The sequence below is a fragment of the Pan troglodytes genome, chromosome 15 (assembly GCF_028858775.2).
Source record: "Pan troglodytes isolate AG18354 chromosome 15, NHGRI_mPanTro3-v2.0_pri, whole genome shotgun sequence".
NCBI classification, from domain to species: domain Eukaryota; kingdom Metazoa; phylum Chordata; class Mammalia; order Primates; family Hominidae; genus Pan; species Pan troglodytes.
Window position 1 is genome coordinate 65,313,918 of NC_072413.2, and position 18,663 is coordinate 65,332,580.

At 41.2% G+C, this 18,663-nt stretch overlaps 1 protein-coding gene across 1 annotated transcript in view; it reads right to left on the reverse strand.

Annotated features, from left to right (window-relative positions):
* ATP6V1D (ATPase H+ transporting V1 subunit D) overlaps positions 1-18,663 on the reverse strand; it is a 22,388-nt gene continuing 3,725 nt past the window's right edge. The window contains exons 2-9 of the mRNA XM_001136552.5: positions 15,110-15,227; positions 12,787-12,866; positions 11,217-11,284; positions 9,583-9,627; positions 7,944-8,047; positions 5,546-5,612; positions 2,516-2,594; positions 1-887 (exon numbers count right to left, since the gene is read on the reverse strand). Coding sequence (XP_001136552.1) covers positions 746-887; positions 2,516-2,594; positions 5,546-5,612; positions 7,944-8,047; positions 9,583-9,627; positions 11,217-11,284; positions 12,787-12,866; positions 15,110-15,227 — 703 coding nt within the window. The 3' untranslated portion in view covers positions 1-745. The remainder of the gene's footprint in view (positions 888-2,515; positions 2,595-5,545; positions 5,613-7,943; positions 8,048-9,582; positions 9,628-11,216; positions 11,285-12,786; positions 12,867-15,109; positions 15,228-18,663) is intronic.

Below are 18,663 nucleotides of genomic sequence, written 5' to 3' on the forward strand. Positions count from 1 at the left end.
TCATCGGCAATCATTTATTAGTACCCCAAAATGCAACAGTTGTCTCAAAAGTAAGCCTTTTTGTAAAACTCTAATACATGGAGGGGGAAAAATAGCTACCCACTTCCTACATGTCTGCAGAGAAAGCTCTGGCTGACACTACTGATCTCAGCATGAGAACATGACTTAACAGTAAATTAATAAAAACGGAATGACTTACTTTTAAATCATTTTACTGTTTATACCACAGTCGCATTTAAATTGGCAGAACGGCTCCCATGACAGACAAGACAGGAACCTGTCATGCAAGGAAAAGTGCAGGTTTTCACAAAGTTTGAGAAGTACCATGGTAACAAGAATGGCTGCAGCAATCTCAGACAACAGCGCCAAGGTTTGCAAGTGGGTAGGAATGAAAGCTGCTCCACAGTAACTGGCCTGAGACCACTAATGCTTCCTAAGAGGTATTTCCTAATATGCTTGGTAAGCAGATCACGTGTAACACAGATGTAAATGGAGTATGATAACACTTCTGCAAAGTAAATTCTGTAAGTTCCTGGGCAGGTTTTACAGATCTCTTTCATCCATGATAAATGGTTGCTAAATTATGATTCTGCAAAAGTAATCCCATAAATAGACATCTAGGTAAATTTTACAACCAGTGAAATTCTTAGGCCAAAAAATAAATAGCCACACAAATCAAACCTACACACTGTGAATTAAAATGAAGCCAGTGTTAGGGTTTCTAAAAGAACCAGAACAGGAAAGATTATTCAAATAGAAGATCCTCGTCCTTCTCTTCAGCCAGAAGATTAGCAGGCTCCAACACCTCTCCAGCTGCTCTCCTTTGCTCCAAGTCCTTCTCAGATTTTTCCTTTAGAATCTTTTTCTTCTCTTGTATTTTCTTTAACCTGTAAAATACAGGTGGGGGTGGATTTTTTAAACACTGTTTCAATATTAAGTAGATTTGATTTCTTTGAGTTTTGTAACAAGGATAATAAACATATACCTAGAAAAAAACCTGGTACTTTTATTAATTTCATTTTCAGTAATTTATTTATAATCCTTTTTTAAAAACACATAATTTTAAGCTAAAAATACGTAATTTTAAGCTAATAACTGATTTAACCTAAGACAGAAGCCTTTTTTTTTTTTTGAGATGGAGTCTTGCTCTGTCGCCCAGGGTGGAGTGCAGTGCAATTCCTTGCCTCAGCCTCCCGAGTAGCTGGGAATACAGGCGCACGCTGCCACACCTGGCTAATTTTTTGTATTTTTAGTAGAGACGGAGGGTTTCACCATCTTGGCCAGGCTGGTCTTGAACTCCTGACCTTGTGATCCACCCGCCTCGGCCTCCCAAAGTGCTGGGATTACAGGCATGAGCCACCGAGCCCGGCCTAGAAGCCTTTATTAGGTTAAATTTTGAAATCCATTCTTGAATGGAACAGATTTTGAGCATTCAGGCATTTTTTTAAAATTTTGGCTCAATACAACCCTGAGTATCATGGAAGGACAGAAACTAACCTTTGATAATTAAGATTATAGACCATAGTTAGATGCTAACTCCAGGTCTAAGACCCCCCCATGCCTTTCCTAAATACTCCTGCCTTCACCTACCTCCCATTTCTCTGAACCGAGTATACAGATCCCTGTACACTACCAGTTTAGTATTTATCCCTGTTGACTCTAAATGTTCATAACCAATTCATGGACATGCATAATTTCTCTCCAAGTGCTGTGCTAATTCTCTAATGGCGTGATTTATATACTATTTGGTAATGCCTCCAGGTGCTTTATACCTTCTCCTGAACATGAAATACATATTTGTTGAATAACAGCTGAATTCTAGTTTCTTCTCTCAGTTTTTATGTAGGAGGCACCCAATCTAAATCATCATTTCATTTTAAAGAATAATCAAGGGCCAGGCACGGTGGCTCATGCCTGTAATCCCAGCACTTTGGCAGGCCAAGGCAGGTGGATTGCTTGAGGTCAGGAGTTTTGAGACCAGCCTGGCCAACATGGTGAAACACCATCTCTACTAAAAGTACAAAAAAATTATCCAGGCATGGTGGCACATGAGCCAAGATCGAACCATTGCACTCCAGCCTGGGTGACAGAGCAAGACTCTGTCTCACAAAAAAAAAAAAAAAAAAAAGAATAATTCAGTCTTGGCTGGTCCAAAGGTAATGAGTTCTCTCTATTATGCACAATCAGTTACAGATCAAACTCCTTGTTCTACTCTTTCCCCACTTTTCACTACTGCATTTGACTATCTTAAAACATATATTTAAAAAAAAAATCAAACCTAAACAGTTTCTCTGAAAGGCCTAAGTTTTTGGAAATGCCATGTTATAGGTACATGTAAAATTTGACAGATTTGTTTCCACAACTTCTGGTAATAATATTTCTTGCTGCTTATTTATCAGAATAAAACATAAGCTGTGCTAATTCTAAAGAACATAAACCAACAAGTCATTCAGCAAATACAGCCTTTGGAATATGGAAAACAAAAAATGATCAGTAACTGCCAATTTCAACAAACCTATAGAACTCTTCTCGCTCTCTCTCATCCAGCTCTGTGATGATATAAGCAAGAGTACGTTCAATCCGGGGAATGATGACTAGAATAAAAAAATAATAATATGTGTGAGAACTTCAAACCCCTTTTTTCAAATTATCAGTGCTCATTTGTATAACAGTTATTTTTTCCTAATTGTAAAATTAATGTGCATTTAATGCAGAGAACTTGGAAAATAAAAACACAAAGAAGCTCTCCCTCTCCCCCTCCCCCTCTCCCCACGGTCTCCCTCTCCCTCTCTTTCCACGGTCTCCCTCTGATGCCGAGCCGAAGCTGGACTGTACTGCTGCCATCTCGGCTCACTGCAACCTCCCTGCCTGATTCTCCTGCCTCAGCCTGCCGAGTGCCTGCGATTGCAGGCACGTGCCGCCACGCCTGACTGGTTTTCGTATTTTTTTGGTGGAGACGGGGTTTCGCTGTGTTGGCCGGGCTGGTCTCCAGCTCCTAACTGCGAGTGATCCGCCAGCCTTGGCCTCCCGAGGTGCTGGGATTGCAGATGGAGTCTCGTTCACTCAGTGCTCAATGGTGCCCAGGCTGGAGTGCAGTGGCGTGATCTCGGCTCGCTACAACCTCCACCTCCCAGCCGCCTGCCTTGGCCTCCCAAAGTGCCGAGATTGCAGCCTCTGCCCGGCCGCCACCCCGTCTGGGAAGTGAGGAGCGTCTCTGCCTGGCCGCCCATTGTCTGGGATGTGAGGAGCCCCTCTGCCTGGCTGCCCAGTCTGGAAAGTGAGGAGCGTCTCTGCCCGGCCGCCATCCCATCTAGGAAGTGAGGAGCGTCTCTGCCCGGCCACCCATCGTCTGAGATGTGGGGAGCGCCTCTGCCCCGCCACCCCTTCTGGGAGGTGAGGAGCGTCTCTGCCCGGCCACCCCGTCTGAGAAGTGAGGAGACCCTCCACCCGGCAGCCGCCCCGTCTGAGAAGTGAGGAGCCCCTCCACCCGGCAGCCGCCCCGTCTGAGAAGTGAGGAGCCCCTCCGCCCGGCAGCCACCCCGTCTGGGAAGTGAGGAGCGTCTCCGCCCGGCAGCCACCCCGTCCGGGAGGGAGGTGGGGGGGTCAGCCCCCAGCCCGGCCAGCCGCCCCGTCCGGGAGGGAGGTGGGGGGGGTCAGCCCCCCGCCCGGCCAGCTGCCCCGTCCGGGAGGGAGGTGGGGGGGGTCAGCCCCCCGCCCGGCCAGCCGCCCCGTCCGGGAGGGAGGTGGGGGGGTCAGCCCCTGCCAGGCCAGCCACCCTGTCCGGGAGGTGAGGGGCGCCTCTGCCCGGCCGCCCCTACTGGGAAGTGAGGAGCCCCTCTGCCCGGCCACCACCCCATCTGGGAGGTGTACCCAACAGCTCATTGAGAACGGGCCATGATGACAATGGCGGTTTTGTGGAATAGAAAAGGGGGAAAGGTGGGGAAAAGATTGAGAAATCGGACGGTTGCCGTGTCTGTGTAGAAAGAAGTAGACATGGGAGACTTTTCATTTTGTTCTGTACTAAGAAAAATTCTTCTGCCTTGGGATCCTGTTGATCTATGACCTTACCCCCAACCCTGTGCTCTCTGAAACATGTGCTGTGTCCACTCAGGGTTAAATGGATTAAGGGCGGTGCAAGATGTGCTTTGTTAAACAGATGCTTGAAGGCAGCATGCTCGTTAAGAGTCATCACCACTCCCTAATCTCAAGTACCCAGGGACACAAACACTGCGGAAGGCTGCAGGGTCCTCTGCCTAGGAAAACCAGAGACCTTTGTTCACTTGTTTATCTGCTGACCTTCCCTCCACTATTGTCCTATGACCTGCCAAATCCCCCTCTGTGAGAAACACCCAAGAATGATCAATAAAAAAAATAAATAAATAAATAAATAAATAAAATTAAAAAAAAAAACACAAAGAAAAAAAGTAAAATGGAGTATAATCCAACCATCCAAAAGAGTAACTACTGTAAACATGTTGGTGTATACCCTTCTAGTGTCTTTTCTATGCATAGATAACCTATTGGACCATAACAAATACAACACTGAATGTGCTGAATTCTATGAATATATAACATTGAAGCACAGATGTTATTTTAAATATAGTAGCAATCAACTGTTAAAAAATCGAGCAGAGAGAATGCTCGATTGAGTTTATGTCATTAGGCTCGACTTTACATAGTTTACCTGTTCAGCTTCTAGAATGTGAACTCTGAGGGTAAGAACTACGAATTATCCTTTTTTTTTTTTTTTTCTTTGCTTCCACTTTCATGTACAAGGCCTGGCACTAGCAAGCAGTCAAAAAAGTTTTTTAAAAAATGAGGTAACTTTCTCACTAACATTAATATAGTTAATATATAGTTAATATAACAGTTAATATATTTCTAACAATATAGTTAATATATCATATTATACATAGTTAATATAATAGTTAATATATTTCTCACTAGCATTAATATAGAAATTCCCAAAGGAATTTCTTTACTTCAAATTTTGCTTTCTTACCTAAAATTGAGTGTTTCTTTAATAAAAACTAAGTTTATTGAGCAAAAAGTACCATCAACACTAAGCAGTCATATTTTTTAAATAGTGAAATAAAAGAGATGGAAAATAAGTGCATCAAATGGGAAATTTTTTAGAAATCAAGGAGAATGGCTTATACTGATTTAAAGTTAAATATTTAATGTACTCAAAAAGTTGCATCACTCAACCATTAGAAAGAACTAAAGAAAACACTAAGGATCTTGAGAAATATTCCTACCCTTAAATAACTGCATGAATAACTGGAAATGAAGAAAACATTCCATAATTTTTAAGTCACCACTTTCCTATGTGTGTAACTCCCCCAGATCATACAAGTACTTCTATCAGAACACTTCATAACACTTTTTTTTTTTACTATGGACACACTTCTCTCTTTGCACTGTGGGCAAGGGAAGCATCTTATTCATCTTTCAGTCTTCAGTACAGTCCCTGAATTCTAGCAGTTTCATGACAAGTGGAGGGTATGGACAAGTGACAAAGCACCTCACAGTACCTAATACTCACCATGTTCAATGGCATTTACACGCCTGTTGGTTATCTTAATAGCTTCATCCAAAGTAACAAAAGAAGTCTAAAATAAGAACAAATTAATAATGTAAGCACAAAGTCTTCCTAATCATTCCCTGATCACTTGACTCCACTAAGACTGCACTTGTAGAAAACATTTGAGAACCAAGACAACTTCTTTTCGGCATGCTTAAAAAACAAAATTCTTAGGCTGGGCGCATGGCTCACACCTATAACCCCAATACTTTGGGAGGCTGAGGTGGGAGAATCACTTGAAGTTGGGAGTTCAAGACCAGCCTGGGCAACACAATGAGACCTTGCCTCTACAAGAAATAAATTTTTAAAATTAGCTGGGTGTAGTAGCATGCACCTGTAGTCCCAGCTGCTTGGTAATCTGTGATGGGAGGATCGTTTGAGGCTGCAGTGAGCTATTACTGTGCCACTGTACTCCAGCTTGGGTGACAGAGTAAGACCCTGTCTCTTCACAACAAAACAAAAACAAAATTCTTGTGAGATTTCCATAGGGCTAACAGTATTTCCATGCTATTGATAACCTACATGTCACATTTGGTAGGTTTCCAAATTAACCTGCCTGGGCAGATTGAGGGATCTTATGATTCATGGTTTACATCCTGTCCCTGAGTAAGGAAATCTTAAGTTTCTCAGACTGCTGACATACTGATTAATATGCAACCTACTGACGCTGAAAATGACACTGATTTGTTTCTGAATCATGAAGTTTTACTTCATGATTTACTTGCATGTAGAACATTTTAGCTTGTATTTGTAATCTGTAGCCAATGATTGTGACCTCTGTATTGTACTCGTCAATGAAAAGGACAACTTGGGTATGAGGAGTCCTCCCTTTTCCTAAACTTTCCCATAAAAGCCTTCCAACTTGTAGCAGACTCTAGAACACACCCAACTTTGTTGGTGTCTTCCCAGGTCAATCCTCACATTTGGCTTTCAATAAACCTTTATCAAATCATTTCTGCTTCAACAGGCTTTACTTGAGTTGACACTATTATAATTTGTTTACTATAGTCTCACCTAAATAACAACATAAAAATGACAAGAAAGAATCAAGCATTAATAACCTAGATATATACTAACTGGCCACATAGGGGAAAAAATGGTCTTCCATGCACAAACGATGTTTATTTACATTTACATTTAAATCTAGTATCAACTTGCTATTCTTACTTAGCAAAGAGTGAAACTGGGCTGGGTGAGGTGGCTCACACTTATAATTCCAGCACTTTGGGAGGCTGAGATGGCAGGATTTCTTGAGGCCAGGAGTTTGAGACCAGCCTGGGCAACGTAGCAAGACCTCATCTCAACTAAAAAATTCAAAAATATTATCCAGGCGAGGTGGCACAAACTTGTAGTCCCAGCTACTTGGGAGGCTGAGGCAGGAGACTGCTTGAGCCCAGGAGATCCAGGCTGCAGTTAGCCAAGATCGCAACACTGCACTCCAGCCTGGGCAACAGAGCAAGATTCTGTCTCAAAGAAAAAAAAAAAACAAAAATAAAAAAACAAGAGTGTACCATAGCACATACATTTTGTTAATAAGAAGAAGCAGGGGCCGGGTGTGGTGGCTCATACCTATAATCCCAGCACTTTGGAAGGATGAGGCGGGCTGATTACTTGAGCCCAGGAGTTCGAGACCAGCCTGGACGACATGGTGAAACCCCACCTCTACAAAAAATACAAAAATTAGCTAGGTGTGATGGGGCATGCCTATAGTCCCAGCTACTCAGGAGGCTGAGGTGGGCGGATCACTTAAGCCCAGGAGGTTAAGGTTGCAGTGAGCTGGGATTATGCCACTGCACTCCAGCCTGGGTGACACAGTGAGACCCCATTTCGAAAAATAAATAAATTTTTAAATTAAACAAAAGTAGGGGCCAGGTGCAGTGGCTCATGCCTGTAATCCTAGCACTTTGGGAGGCCAAGGCGGGTGGATCACCTGAGGTCAGGAGTTCGAGACCAGCCTGACCAACATGGCAAAACCCTGTCTCTACTAAAAATACAAAAGTTAGCCAGGCATGGTGGCACATGTCTGTAATCAGCTACTTGGGAGGCTGAGGCAGGAGAATCACTTGAACCCAGGAGGCAGAGGTTGCAGTGAGCCGAGGTCGCGCCATTGCACTCCAGCCTGGGCAACAAGAGTAAAACTCCATCTCAAAAAAATAAAAAATACATAAATTTTAAAAAGTAGGGACAATGGTACAAAAGCCATCACTTCAGAAATCAAAATATTATGTTTGTTTTACATAGGATCATGGGAACAGTTAAAAGTACAAAGCACAGTATATGCTGACTCAAGACCTGACTCTCCTCCACCTGACTGTTACAAATCAAACTACAGGAGTTCTCCAGGTCTTTTGCTACTTACCTGCAGAGAAGCTAGTTCCACCAGTAGTTCCACTGCTTTGGCATAATTCCTCTTTAATTTAGCCAACTGTTCCCCACCTCTGGCTAAACCAGTCAGTTCATAACCTGAAAGGACCAGTCAGACAACATTTTTAATTAGAGTAAAATATCTTCCCTATAAAATTCCCCAAAAGGAGATAATTCAGAATAATAACAAATATAGAAAGATGAATTCACTAATCTTCATTGAATGTAAACATGAAGTGCCTATCTCACTCCCCAAACACTATAGGAGCATGCTACTAAATACAGTTTTCCACAAGAATACTATTCTAAATATAACTACAAAGGAAGCTTTTAACCAACCTTCACTTCACTAGTTTGATGCCCCTTATTCCCTTTGAAAATCATACTGCCTGATGCCCAGAGTACGATGACACTCTGTGAACAGGTGACTCTCTAGAATGCTCTACTTTTTCGTATGAAATGTACTTAATATTCTATATGTTTTAATTAAATATCACATGAAGCAAGGAAATACAAGTGCCAAAAGAAAGAATATTATTTGTTTATTTATTTATTGAGATGGGGTCTCACTCTGCCACCCAGGCTGGAGTGCAGTGGTGCGATCTCAGCTCACTGTAAGCTCCACTTCTCAGGCTCAAGCAATCCTCCCACCTCGGCCTCCCGAGTAGCTGGGACCACAGGCGCACGCCACCAGGCCCAGCTAATTTTTGTAACTTTTTGGGTGGAGACGGGGTTTCACCATGTTACCCAGGCTGGTCTCAAACTCCTGGGCTAAGGTGATCCACCTGCCTCAGCCTCCCAAAGTGCTGGGATTGCAGGTGTGAGCCACTGTGCCTGGCCAAGAATATTGTTTCTATGAAAAAAGTTAATACTTTATTTTGGAAAGAAAATATGCTGTCAAACTAGGAATGGAATGAATAAGACAGTTATTTAAAAAGTGGAAGTGGGCTATAAAAATCTAGAAAGAATCAGCATTCAGGTTGCATCAGTGTCTAAGATCTTATTTGACTTTAAAGAGACCCAAACTGGGAATTATAAGCAGTGCATTGTGGGTGTAGGATATGCAGAAAAACAACCCAGAAGTCTAATCAGTGAATTCATATTCAAAAGGCCTTATATTTTTTAAATAGCAAGTGATTCTACATTGATATATTTCTGATAAAATATTGAAATATTTTAAGATATGTATAATGTTTTATGACTTCCTAGCATAAGACCTTTTTCTTTTTTGAGACAAGGTTTTGCTCTGTAGCCCAGGCTGGAGTGCAGTGGCGTGATCAGAACTCACTGCAACTACCTCCCCAGCTCAAGCAATCCTCCCTCCTCAGCCCTGGAAGTAGCTGAAACTACAGGCACGTGCCACCACACCTGGCTGATTTTTTATATTTTTTGTAGAGATGGAGATTTGCCTGCCTCAGCCTCCCATAGTGCCAGTATTACAGGCATGAGCCATTGTGCCCGGCCTTAAGACCTTTTGATTAACTGATCAACTATTGTCCTGACTATATCAAATAAGAGGATTTCTAACTCAGGAACCTCTCAACATCTAGCACCATTTTCCAGAACTTAGTTCATTTAAAGAGGAAACAGGAAATCCCAGAGACACAAAGTAATACAAAAAGTTTCACACTTACTGTCAGTTCCTTCATGGTAATGTTCAAATACTGGCAAAGTAACACCTGTTAAACACAGAAGCATACATGGATTCACAAAGCTTTAAGTTCTCTTTTTTTTTTTTTTTTTTTTTTGAGACAGAGTTTTGCTCTTGTCGCCGAGGCTGGAATGCAATGGCGTGATCTCGCCTCACCGCAACCTCTGCCTCCCAGGTTCAAGCAATTCTCCTGGTCAGCCTCCTGAATAGGTGGGATTACAGGCATGCACCACCACACCCGGCTAATTTTGTATTTTTAGTAGACACGGGGTTTCTCCATGTTGGTAAGGTTGGTCTTGAACTTCCGACCTCAGGTGATCCACCCGCCTCAACCTCCCAAAGTGCTGGGATTACAGGTATGAGCCACCGCGCCTGGCCTAAGTTCTGTTTCTTAATCACTGTTTTCTGTGTTTCTTTTTCATCAAACTCAAAAATCAAGAGCTTAAGTATGGAATTGTAATTGGTTTCAATTAATGAATTTAGGAACTTGCCTTCTTTTTTTTTTTTTGAGACAGAGTCTCACTCTGTCGCCCAGGCTGCAGTGCAGTGGTGTGGTCTTCAGCTCACTGCAACCACCGCCTCCTGGGGTCAAGTGATTCTCCCACCTCAGCCTCCTGAGTAGCTGGGACAACAGGCACATGCCATGCCCAGCTAATTTTTTTTTTTTTTTTTAAAGATGAGTTTCGCTCTTGTTGCCTGGGCTGGAGTACAATGGTGCAATCTCGGCTCACCACAACCTCTGCCTCCTGGGTCCAAGTGAGTCTCCTGCCTCAGCCTCTCAAGTAGCTGGGATTACAGGCATGCGCTACCACGTCTGGCTTATTTTGTATTTTTAGTAGAGACAGGATTTCTCCATATTAGGCTGGTCTCGAACTCCCGACCTCAGGCGATCCGCCCACCTTGGCTTCCCAAAGCACTGGGATTACAGGTGTGAGCCATCACACCCGGCCTAATTTTTGTATTCTTTGGTAAAGATGGGGTTTCACCATGTTGGCCAGGCTGGTCTCGAACTCCTGACCTTGTGATCCGCCCACCTCGGCCTCCCAAAGTGCTGGGATTACAGGTGTGAGCCACCACATCCAGTGGAACCTGCCTTCTTTATTTTTTTATTTTTTATTTTTAGACAGAGTCTTGCTCTGTCACCCAGGCTGGAGTGCAGTGGTGCAATCTCCGCTCACTGGAACCTCCGCTTCCCGGGTTCAAGCGATTCTCCTGCCTCAGCCTCCCAAGTAGCTGGGGCTACAGGCACGTGCCACCAAACCTGGCTAATTTTTGTATTATTAGTAGAGATGGGGTTTCACCATGTTGGCCAGGCTGGTCTCGAACTCCTGACCTTGTGATCCGCCCACCTCAGCCTCCCAAAGTGCTGGGATTACAGGCATGAGCCACCGTGCCCAGCCGGAACCTGCCTTCTTAAGTGTTCACTTCTATACAAAAGTCAAATTATCCTGAGTAATTAGAAACCTGGTTGTTAATGATTTTAACATGTAAAGCCAATCAACTTGTTCTAAGTAGAAGGAAGAAACTAGGACATTAAGATCTTGCTGTATAAACAAGTTAATTTTAAAATGTCACCTCTTTTCTCCCCAAAGGGTTTCTAAAAGGTTGAAACGTTACCTGCTACATTATCTTTCTTCGCTCGAATCTTCACTTGCGCTTTATTGACATTTTGGATAACTGTAGTGCTGCAGAAAAAGAGAAAGCTATTTAGCAGACTCTTCAGAAATAAACCTACAGGGACCCACTGGATAGTTTTAACATTAAATGAGACCAAGAGTGAGATGTCACAATTAAGTATGTTTTGATAACTGTCCTTTTTCCAAAAAGGGAGAAAAGTCATTACTGCTAGAGGAGGGCCTCTGAAAGCAGAGAATGAACAATATTCAAAACATTAGCAGTAAGAAAAGAACAAAGAATGATTTTAAAGTTCATGGATTGCTTATGTTTTCAGTCAGAGGTGTGCTACATGGATATAACTTTAAGGATTCTTCTGCTAGTGTGAGATAGAGAAAACTCCTTTCTAGGTTTGCTGTTGAATTGGTTAAGCTGGCGTTCAATTCCTTTACCCTGGAAACTATGTTCCATCTGGCTTTGTGTGACTTCTCAAATGTTACCAGAAAGTGCCTTCCTGGCAGGGTGCGATAGCTCACGCCTGTAATCCCGGCACTTTGGGAGGCCGGGGCAGGAGGATTGTTTGAGGCCAGGAGTTCAAAACCAGCCTGGGCAATGTGGCGAAACTCAAAAACACAAAAATTAGCCAGTCTCATAACCCAATCTCAAAACAAAACAAAAATAAATATTATAGAAAGTATCTTCCCCATAACCACCCTAAAACACTCACATACCACTTATACACTATTGATTGATCTCCACCCTCTGCTAGAAAATTCAATGCAAGCTGTGATCTTACCAGCACTGGCAAAAATGAAAGCCTACCACTTCAAAGGGCCTTATTAAGGCCCAAGAGCAGTGAAAGCTCCTAGATAATAGGCATCATGTCATTAGGAAAAGAATAAAATCAGAAACCTTGAAAACAACTTCTGCCTCTGCCCCTAATTAGCCAAGTGACCTCAGGAAGGCATTTAATTAAAACTGAGAATAACAATGCTTGCCTTACCTATCTCATAGTGTTATTTGGAGAATTACATAACATATGTAAATTGGCATAACACATTTGCAAGCTATTTTGTATGCTTTGTAAAGGATTTACTGATGTCACCAAAGCCATGAAGTTCATGCCTTTTAAATAATCCAATTCTCAAAAATTTATCCTAAGGGAATAATTCAGTAGAAACAAAAATACATATGTGTAAAAATGTTCACTGCACTTTCCCTAATATTCCAAAAAACTAAGAATTAACCCAAATACCCAGCATTAGGAGAAAAAAAAATACATCTTGAGAAAGATCATACAGCCATGTTGAAAATAAGGAAAAATGTTTATGATACAACGTTAAGTGAAAATGGACTCTAAAATACTAAGTATCCTGCGCCTGCAACTATGTAAGAATTACATGTGGAAGATGACAGTGGAGTTAAGGTGATGGGGTTAAAAGAATTCTTTCTTATTATTACTATATCATTTGTCCTTAATGCTTATTTCTAAATTAAAAAATGCTTTTTAAATGAAATTATGAGACTGAAATCACTTTGTTTTGCATCAAAACACCCCGTTTAGTCCCCTTACCTGAAGTCACCTGCTGTGAACTTGGCTTCAGCTAGTGAAAAGGCAGCTTCTCTCATCACTTCGCCCATCAACATTTTAGTCTGGAAAAGCATAAACCAACAGCAGATTCAACCAAGCCTTTTACAAGGAAATATTCCATCATAATTATGTTCCTTTAATAACCATCAGTATTTTATGCTGGCTGTGCATGTAAATATTGGTTTGATAACGATAAACAGAAATTTCCAATTTTTAACAGTTTTGGTTATGATCACTAACAATATTACAAACTATGAGTTTTATAATTAAAACAGAATAAATGCATTGAGAAACAGAAAACTGAATCTTTACTGAAGGACCTATATTATTCCTGAATGGGTACATGCTGATTTACTCAAACTAATCTCTTAAATTCACTGCAGTTGCAGTCAAAACCCTAATGGTGTATTAATTTTAAAGTACATCCGGAATATTTAATGTTTGAGAATATTCAATAATGTTTCAGAAAGAGAAGAAAAACTGGGTCAGCTGGGTAGGGAGTTGCCTTCCCAAGTATTAAAAAGGTACAGCTACAATAAGGAAATATTAATATATCTGGTTTGGGACAGTTAAGTCAATGAAATAGACTAGAGGATTCAGAAACAACCCCAGGTCTATATGGAAATTTAGTAAAGAGACCACTCTACTGTCTATACAGTACAAAATGATAAAGCTACCTACCTCACATCATACTGCCCCCAAAATTCAGACATAATTAAGATAAAGGTTTAAAGAAAAAAAAACTGTAAAGTAACAAAAGAAAATGTGGCATAATATTTTCCTAATCATTTTAGGTCTTTTCTAAGCCTTATATGTAACTCAGAAGCTATATAAAGAAAAAGACCAACAGATTTGACCAAAGGAAAAACATTTTTAACTTTTTTTTATTTTTATTTTTTGAGACAAGGTCTTACTTTGTTGCCTGGGCTAGAGTACAGTGGTGTAATCATAGCTCACTGCAGCTTCAAACTCATAGGCTCAGGCAATCCTCCTGCCTCAGGCTCCCAAGTAGCTGGGACTACAGGTGCATGCCACCACACTCTGCTAATTTTCTTCTTCTTATTTTTTTTTTTTGTAGAGACAAGGTCTCACTGTGTTGCCCAGGCTGGTCTCAAATTCCTGGGCTCAAACCATCCTCCCACCTCGGCCTCCCAAAGCGTTGGGATTACAGGCATGAGTCACCACACCTAGTATTAACTTTTTTTTTTAAGTTAAAAGAAAAGGCGTGGAAAAAATATTTTTAACATTTTACACATTAGGCAGAATACACATAGAACCTCTACCAAAAAAAAAAAAAAAAAAAAGAAGACATTTACCAAGAAAATCAAATTGTCAATAAGCATGAAAAGCTCCTTAACTTCACAAATAATCAAAAGTAGTACAGGGCCAGGCACAGTGGCTAACACCTGTAATCCCAGTGCTTTGGAAGGATGAGGTGGAATGATCACTTGAGCCCAGGTGGTTGAGACCACCCTGGGTAATAAAGCAAGACCCCATCTCCACAAAAAATAAAAAAATAAAAATAAAAACAGCACTCACAGAAAATGCTTTTGTTAAGTACATACAGGTTAAAAAATAAAACACAAAAACTGTAAACTCAGCACTTTCGGAGGCCAAGATAGAAAGACTGTTTGAGCCCGGGAGTCAAAAAGACTAGCCTGGGCAACATAGTGAGACCTCGTCTCTACTAAAAATAAAAAAAATGAGCTGAGAATGGTAGCATGCACCTGTAGTCCCAGCTACTCGAGAGGCCGAGGTGGGAGGATCACTGGAGCCCAGTTTGAGGCTGCAGAGTAAGACCTTGCCTCAAAAAAAAAAAAAAAAAAGAAAAAGACTAGAAATAAAATGTCATACCATGCAGTAGTACATGCTACAATAAAATTAAAATAAGGAATTGTGAGAGAAGCAAACATGGTGTTCACTTTGGATTGGGTGATCAGGAACAGCCTCTCTTAAGAGACTAGAACAGCTAAAGGAGCCAGTTATAAGTTCTGGGGAAAGAGTATTTCAGGCAGGAGAAAGAGCTAATGAAAAGTACCTGGAGGACCTTAGGAAGAATGCTCTAAATAAGGTAAGAGAGGCAGGCGGGGGGCCAATCAGATCAAGTGGAGCTTTGCAGGCAAGATTAAAGAGTTTGGATTTTATTAAATGAACTATTTGATATTTGACACTTGTTAAACTTATAATGGTATTTTTACTTTTGAAAGAAAAAAATTAATTAAAATAACAACAACAACAAAAAAATGCCAAGGGCCATGCTGGATTTTCCTAAAATAAATACTATTCTAAGAAAAGTTCATTCTACCTCTATTATCTTCTTTAGGATCTGTCGAAATCGAAGAGTTAAGGCATCAGATTTTTTCTTCAGGAGGTTTCGACCTGTCTGTGCTCCCTTTAAACGAGCCTTCATGATGGTCTGTGCCCTATATAAACATAAACAAAGTTAAGACATCTATTCTCATTGTTTAAAAGACAAAAAAACCCTCCCCACCAGTGTTAAAATTATCCTTTATCCTTTGATGTGATGAAAGTGAGACTATATAGAGAATTTGTAGCTGACAGGTTTAACTGATGCTATGGTTTGAATATGTCCCTAATCTTCATGTGTTGGAAACAATCTCCAATGCAACAATGTTGGGAGGTGGGACCATCAAGAGATGACTGGGTCATCTGGGATCTGCCCTCCATGAATGGATTAACGTCATTATGGTAAGACTGGGTTCCTTATTGCAGGAGTGGGTTGGTTTTAAATGTGAGTTCATCTGGGTACACCTGTAATCCCAGCTACAGGTGTAAGTGGGAGGATCCCTTGAGCCTGGGAGTTCAAGTCCAGCATGGGTAAGATAGTAGCAAGACTCCTTTTTTGTTGTTGTTGTTGTTGTTGTTGTTGTTGTTTTTGAGATGGAGTCTCACTGTGTGGCCCAGGCTGGAGTGCAATGGCGCGATCTCGACTCATTGCAACCTCCACCTCCCAGGTTCAAGCAATTCTCCCACCCCAGCCTCCCAAGTAGCTAGAACTACAGGCGTGTGCCACCAAGCCCAGCTATTTTTTTTGTATTTTTAGTAGAGACAGGGTTTCACCATACTGACCAGGCTCATCTCGAACTCTTGACTTTAAGTGATCTGCCTGCCTCAGCCTCCCAAAGTAATGGGATTACAGGGATGAGCCACCGTGCCCGGCCCGACTCCTTATTTTTTGAGATGGGGTCTTGCTCTGTCACCCAGGCTGGATTGCAGTGGTATGATCATAGCTTGCTGCAGCCTCTAACTCCTGGTCTCATGAAATCCTCCAGCCTCAGCTTCCCAAAGTGCTGGGATTATGGGCATGAACCACTGCACCTGACCCTGTCCCTTTAGAAAAAAAAAAAAAGGCATGTTTGACCCTTTCTTGCTCTCTCTCTCACCCTCGCCTTCTGCCATGGGATAACACAGCAAGAAGGCCCTCACCCTTCTCAGCCTCCAGAACCATGAACCAAATAAATTTTTTTCTTTATAAATTACCCAGTCTCAAGTATTGTTATAGCAGCAGAAAATGGACTAAGACAACTGGTTTTTCAATAATGTAGATTTCTACCATCAGTGTTCCATAAATGAAAAGTTTATTAATTTACAACAGAAACAATTTTATAATCAATATCTGGAATATTTATTAAATCATCATAAATGTTATCAGGAGCCTTATTTTATGATGCCAACATAGTTTAAATACTTATTTGATTTGTAAGTTAAAATAATATCTTTGTTTTAGTTTCCACTGGAGGTATATTAAGGATTTAAAAAATCTATCCACTAATATATATCAAAATTTTAAATGCAATTATTTTCAAGACCAACAATTCCACTTTGAGGAATTTATCCTACAAATTTATTCCCACATGTGTACAAAAACACGTGCAAGGTTTAAAAGATGGGTACTCCAGCCTTATGGTAATAGCAAAAGGGAGAAACAAGCTAAATGCTAAATACATCAGAGTTCACCTATGATGGAATGATATACAGTCATTAAAAAAGACGAAGGTATATAGGCATGTGCTGTCTATATAACAGTCTTATTTATGCAAAGTAAGGAAAAAATGTGCTTATATAGATGCAGAGAATAGTTCTAGAAAGGATTCACAAAAACTGGCAAGAGTTACCTTTGATAAATGGGACTGGATGAAAAATATGGATTTACTTTTTACTACTATATTCTTTTGTACCTTTTGCATTTTATTTTATTTTTTGAGGTGAAGTTTCACTCTTGTTGCCCAGGCTAGAGTGCAATGGCGCGATCTCGGCTCACTGCAACCTCTGCCTCCCAGGTTCAAGCGATTCTCCTGCCTCAGCATCCCGAGTAGCTGGGATTACAGGCATGCGTCACCATGCCTGGCTAATTTTTTATTTTTAGTAGAGACAGGGTTTCTCCATGTTGGTCAGGCTGGTCTCGAACTCCTGACCTCAGGTGATCTGCCCACCTCGGCCTCACAAAGTGCTAGGATTACAGGCATGAGCCACTGCACCTGGCCTGCATTTTTTATACCACAATAATTTACCACATTTTCTATTAAAAGTGTGGTATTAACATGTTTTGATATCATCAATCAAGATCCTAACAGCAATCATTTTATTAATTTGTAAAAGACTAGGTAACAAATGACATACATAAGATTCCTGAGAAATGACAAGCTAAATTTACACTGAAGTCTCCTCACTTCCTTGTTTCAATTTTTTTTCCCCATCAGAAGCCCCAATACCAAAGTCAAGCAGAAACTGACATTTCTGTTCTTGCTGCCATATGCCAGATACAATTTAATAATGAAAAAAGTGGAGCCCAGTTCGAGGATGTAGAAGTAAGACCCTGTCTCAAAAAAAAAAAAAAAAAAAAAGACTAGAAATAAAATGTCATACCATGCAGTAGTACATGCTACAATAAAATTAAAATAAGGAATTATGACAGAAGCAAACATGGTGTTCACTTTAGATTGGGTGATCAGGAACAGCCTCTCTTAAGAGACTAGAACAGCCAAAGGAGCCAGTTATAAGTTCCGGGGAAAGAGTATTTCAGGCAGGAAAAAGAGCTAATGAAAAGTACCTGGAGGACCTTAGGAAGAATGCTCTAAATAAGGTAAGTGGTACAGTGGCTTATGCCTGTAATCAGCACTTTGGGAGGCTAAGGTGGGTAGATTGCTTGAGTTCAAGACCAGCCTGGGAAACAAGGTGAAACCCTGTCTCTACAAAAAAAAAAAAAAAAAAATACCAAAATTACCTGGGCATGGTAGGGCACACCGGTAGTCCCATATACAAAGAAGGCTAAGGTGAGAGGACTGATTGAGCCCAGGAGGTTGAGGCAGTGAGCTGTGATCATGCCACTGCACTGCAGCCTGGACAACAGAGCAAGACTCGGTCTCAAAAAAACAAGTGTTTGGGTAATAAAATTCAACAATAAGGTTGTATAACCTAGACACAGTATAACCTAGACACAGTGATTTAAGGGGATATAATTTCATATGACTGGTGTTTTAAAATCGCATGTACTAATAAACTTTTTTGGCCAGGTGCAGTGGCTCACACCTGTAATACCAACACTTTGGGAGGCCGAGGCAGGTGGATAACTTGAGGTCAGGAGTTCGAGACCACCCTGGCCAAGATAGTGAAACCCCATCTCTACCAAAAAATACAAAAATTAGCTGGGTATGGTGCTGCATCCCTGTGGTCCCGGCTACTCAGAAGTCTGAGGCACAAAAATCACTTGAACCTGGCAGGCAGAGGTTGCAGTGAGCCAAGATCGGGTCACTGCACTCCAGCCTGGGCAACAGAGGGAAAACCTGCCTCAAAAAAACAAAACAAAACAAAACAAAAACAAAAAACAAAAACACCATT